Raw genomic sequence first — 3,532 nt, forward strand, 5'->3', positions numbered from 1 at the left:
GCTCGGTTAGAGATGGAAAGCTATAAATTTTCGACAGGTAAGGGGGAGGGGCAACTGGATAAGCGTAGATCTTGAGACTCATGATAGGATAATAAGTGAAAATGGCGCACCTCATCCCACTATGCACTGTCATAGGCCATCAAGGTTAACCACTCTTTGCTCGCCATACGTCATAAACCCACCAAGCGGTCACGTCAGTTCATGTTAGAGTAGAGGAAGACCATTTTATCGATTGTGAGCCTTATCATGGGTCACCATAGATTCTTCCCTGAGTTCGTCGGTTAAGATCCCGGTTCGCCTAAGATCCCGCATTTCCTTGCTCCCGAGAACCGGGATCTTAGGCGGAGACTACTGTATTATTATTATATACACTTCACCAAAACCGGTTCCACTCAATGGAACTTTGTTCGTTGTTACGTGATCTTGCATTATATCTGTACATGTACAAGTCCCTGGTTGGATTTTGAAAAAGTCGTAGAGCATGGTATTTTTAACAATCTCACTCTTAACTCTTTGACTACCAAGGCGTTTTCCGCGCTGTGACCAAGGCATTTCTTAGTCTTAGAATTTCAGAAGTACCCCTGTTCTTCTTTTGTGTCTGATGGGCATAATTCCATCTGGAAGTCAGACATATTATATACCAAAATGAAGGTAATTGAATGTAAAATATTTTTAATCTAATTAAAAAAAAAAAGAAAAAAATCATAAATCCAAACAAACATGGGAGGTAAGTGAACACAAGGTGAAAAAAATATATAAAATTTTAAAAATATTTCCAACTTACATTTCTCACAGTGTATAGCTGCTAAATCCAATCATTTCATGACTTACTCATACTGAAGTATATCCAATTGTCTCTAACTGGGCCAAGTTTCATGCACAATGGTCAAGTATATACAAAGTTGTCGCACTTTTGGTCAAATCACTCACAATGAAAAAAAGAGAAAAAAACGCTGCACACATGCCCCTCTTTGCGAATCTTCAATCTCATCGCTGTCCCTGCTGTCCGACTCAGGTCTAACTTCATCACCTCCTACATCACTATCGGAAAGTACTGACAGTTCCCCATCATGGTCATGGGTAGTTTGTTTGAAGCGTGAAGATGGTACCAAGGTATTACCCCAGCAGACCCTAGAATATGACTTGGAAATATTTTCTGCATCCTAGGAAGCACACAGTGCTAGCTGTGGGTTATATGCTTTGAAAACACTAACAATCTGACAAGATATTTTGCTATTTATAGCTTGGTACCCATTCCCATCTGACTGAAGTGAGGAAAATTTGTATTAAGTTCCCCTGTCACAAGGACACAATGTGGAGCTCCTGACAGGATATGAATCTAAAACCTTACATTTGAGAGACCGAACAGTAGACCACTTACCCCAAATAAAATGAACATTGATTTTTTAAATTACACATGGAGACTGTCTTTGTCTCAAATTGAACGTATTTGTCTCAAATTGAACATGCATTTTTGCTTTGCTGAGATGGGTGACTTGCATTGACTTGTGTTATTCTTGTTGTAAACCAGTATTTTGTCTCACTTTGTGTGACGTTTTATTTTTAGATAGAACGTAAAGTAATTTTGATGAGTTGCTCGTTTCATCTCCCCAGGGACTCATTCGTCACTTCCGCCCGGAGTTGGAACGTAGGATGGATGCATACGAGGCACAACAAGCTGCTAGGAACTGAAGAGTGTGGCATCTTCACTCCTAGATAACTCTGGCTCCACAGACTACGTCTCGGTGGAACATGTAATTTGAGATGGGTGTGTGGTGTGTGTTGAGGGCATTGCTGCTGCTGAGACTGCTATATGGTGTGGGTTCGAGACTGAAGTTTTAGTTTTCCCCTCTCATCAGTAGTGTAATGTTTCTGCTGATGTCTGAAGAACTGAGGAAAAGACCGTCTAATATGTGAAAAAATCTGACATCTGTACAGTAGATTTAGTTGTGATGGTGGACGTCTATCTGCCCGATGCATTAAAATCTTAATTATGATCTTTATTTAGGTGGGTTTGTAGTTACTTCAAGTGCTTGTGGTGTGTGTGTTTTTCTGTGTCCTTTGATTATATAGGAGTACCTTGTTAGGAGAATATGTAGATCTACTTGTATGCCCACATGTAGTGAGAAAAGGTGAAAATGATCTGTATATGTGTGTGTGCTTGTGTACAACAAAGATGTATCGTGTGTCTAATTCTAATGCCTCATAGGCAGTGGCACTTTGAAGTAGTTGTGTTTTCACACTACTGAGATAGCCTTGCGGCTGATGTTGCAGATGTTTCAGTGTGCTCGAAGCACTGAATTCTTTGCTTCTACTGCCTTTCCTTTATTAGGAATGGAAGATATTTTTGACAGTCGTCTATTCTGGATGTTACGAATGAATCGTACATGTGCTGATGACTGATGTTTTTTAGACTGTTCCACAGGTCATGGTACACTACTGCAACTTTATGGGACACCGTACTCAGTGTAATGGTGCCAATAATGATTAAAAACTGTTTTGAATTGTTAGAAGAAGTCATTGCGTTTTCCTTCTTCAAAATGTTGCCTAAGTTTCTGAAAATGAAAAGCTAAAATAGCCCCACATTGGCAGATTTATTTTTTGGTATTAATCTCTGCAGTTAGGGGAAATGAATTCCTTCTGGTAAAGAGAATGTGGTCTAAATTTTCTCCAAATTATAATGTAATTAAGGGACAATTTTGCAGCTTTATAGTCCATGAGTATGTTAGACTAATTTTGCTGCAACCCTTCAAGTTTTCAACTTGAAATTTCTTTCAGACTTGGTACCTATCAAGTTGAATGTAAGATTCGCTTTAAAAATAAATAATGTAGCAAATTTACTTCTGAATGGTAAACACAAAGTTCAAACAGGAAAAATGCAAACAGTTATAACAGTTTTATGTCAAGTGCTGTAACTGGGACCTACATCTGGATCTAGATCTTTGGCAAGTGGTTGGACTCAGTTTGAGATTTGCATGTGTATTGAGTGAACAAAAAGTCTGAACAAATTTCCACACCTTATTGAATTTTTTATGGAAGCTGATCTGAAGTTACCAGAAGGAATAGAAGGTCCTCTACAGATATATGTAGAAATACAGTCGAACCTGCCCTGACGGCCATGTCTATAAGACAGCAACCTGTACAAACGGCCACTTTCCATTTCCCCCCTTACGTTTTTTCTATATAGTTTAACTGTGTAAAATGGGCACCTGTCCGTCGCGGCCACCATATTTCAACACACAACCCCTATCACACAAAGCAATAACACCTGTCTTAGACGGCCACCTTAGCGACTCCATTATGCTTTGTCATAAATCAAGCATTGGCCCCTGGCGTTGTGGGCGAGCTGTCATAATCTAAAAACCTGGCGTTGTTAGGTAGTCCCTCCAACTGATCATGTTGCGTAGGCCCCTCCCACTGTTGACCAATAGGTAACAAAATTAAATTTCAGCTACTGGGGAGGGAAGCGTGTGATCCCTCATAACCCATAATAAACCCCGCCCAGAACCCATACACAAATCGCCAGTGAGAT

General features: G+C 39.8%; 1 protein-coding gene across 1 annotated transcript in view; it reads left to right on the top strand.

The window, feature by feature from the left end:
- LOC101861887 (NADH dehydrogenase [ubiquinone] flavoprotein 1, mitochondrial) overlaps positions 1-2,516 on the top strand; it is a 25,010-nt gene extending 22,494 nt beyond the window's left edge. The window contains exon 13 of the mRNA XM_005097418.3: positions 1,615-2,516. Within this exon, the coding sequence (XP_005097475.1) occupies positions 1,615-1,692 (78 nt within the window). The 3' untranslated portion in view covers positions 1,693-2,516. The remainder of the gene's footprint in view (positions 1-1,614) is intronic.
- The last annotated feature ends 1,016 nt before the right edge of the window (positions 2,517-3,532 follow it).

This window comes from Aplysia californica, unplaced genomic scaffold, assembly GCF_000002075.1.
Source record: "Aplysia californica isolate F4 #8 unplaced genomic scaffold, AplCal3.0 scaffold00154, whole genome shotgun sequence".
Taxonomy (NCBI): domain Eukaryota; kingdom Metazoa; phylum Mollusca; class Gastropoda; order Aplysiida; family Aplysiidae; genus Aplysia; species Aplysia californica.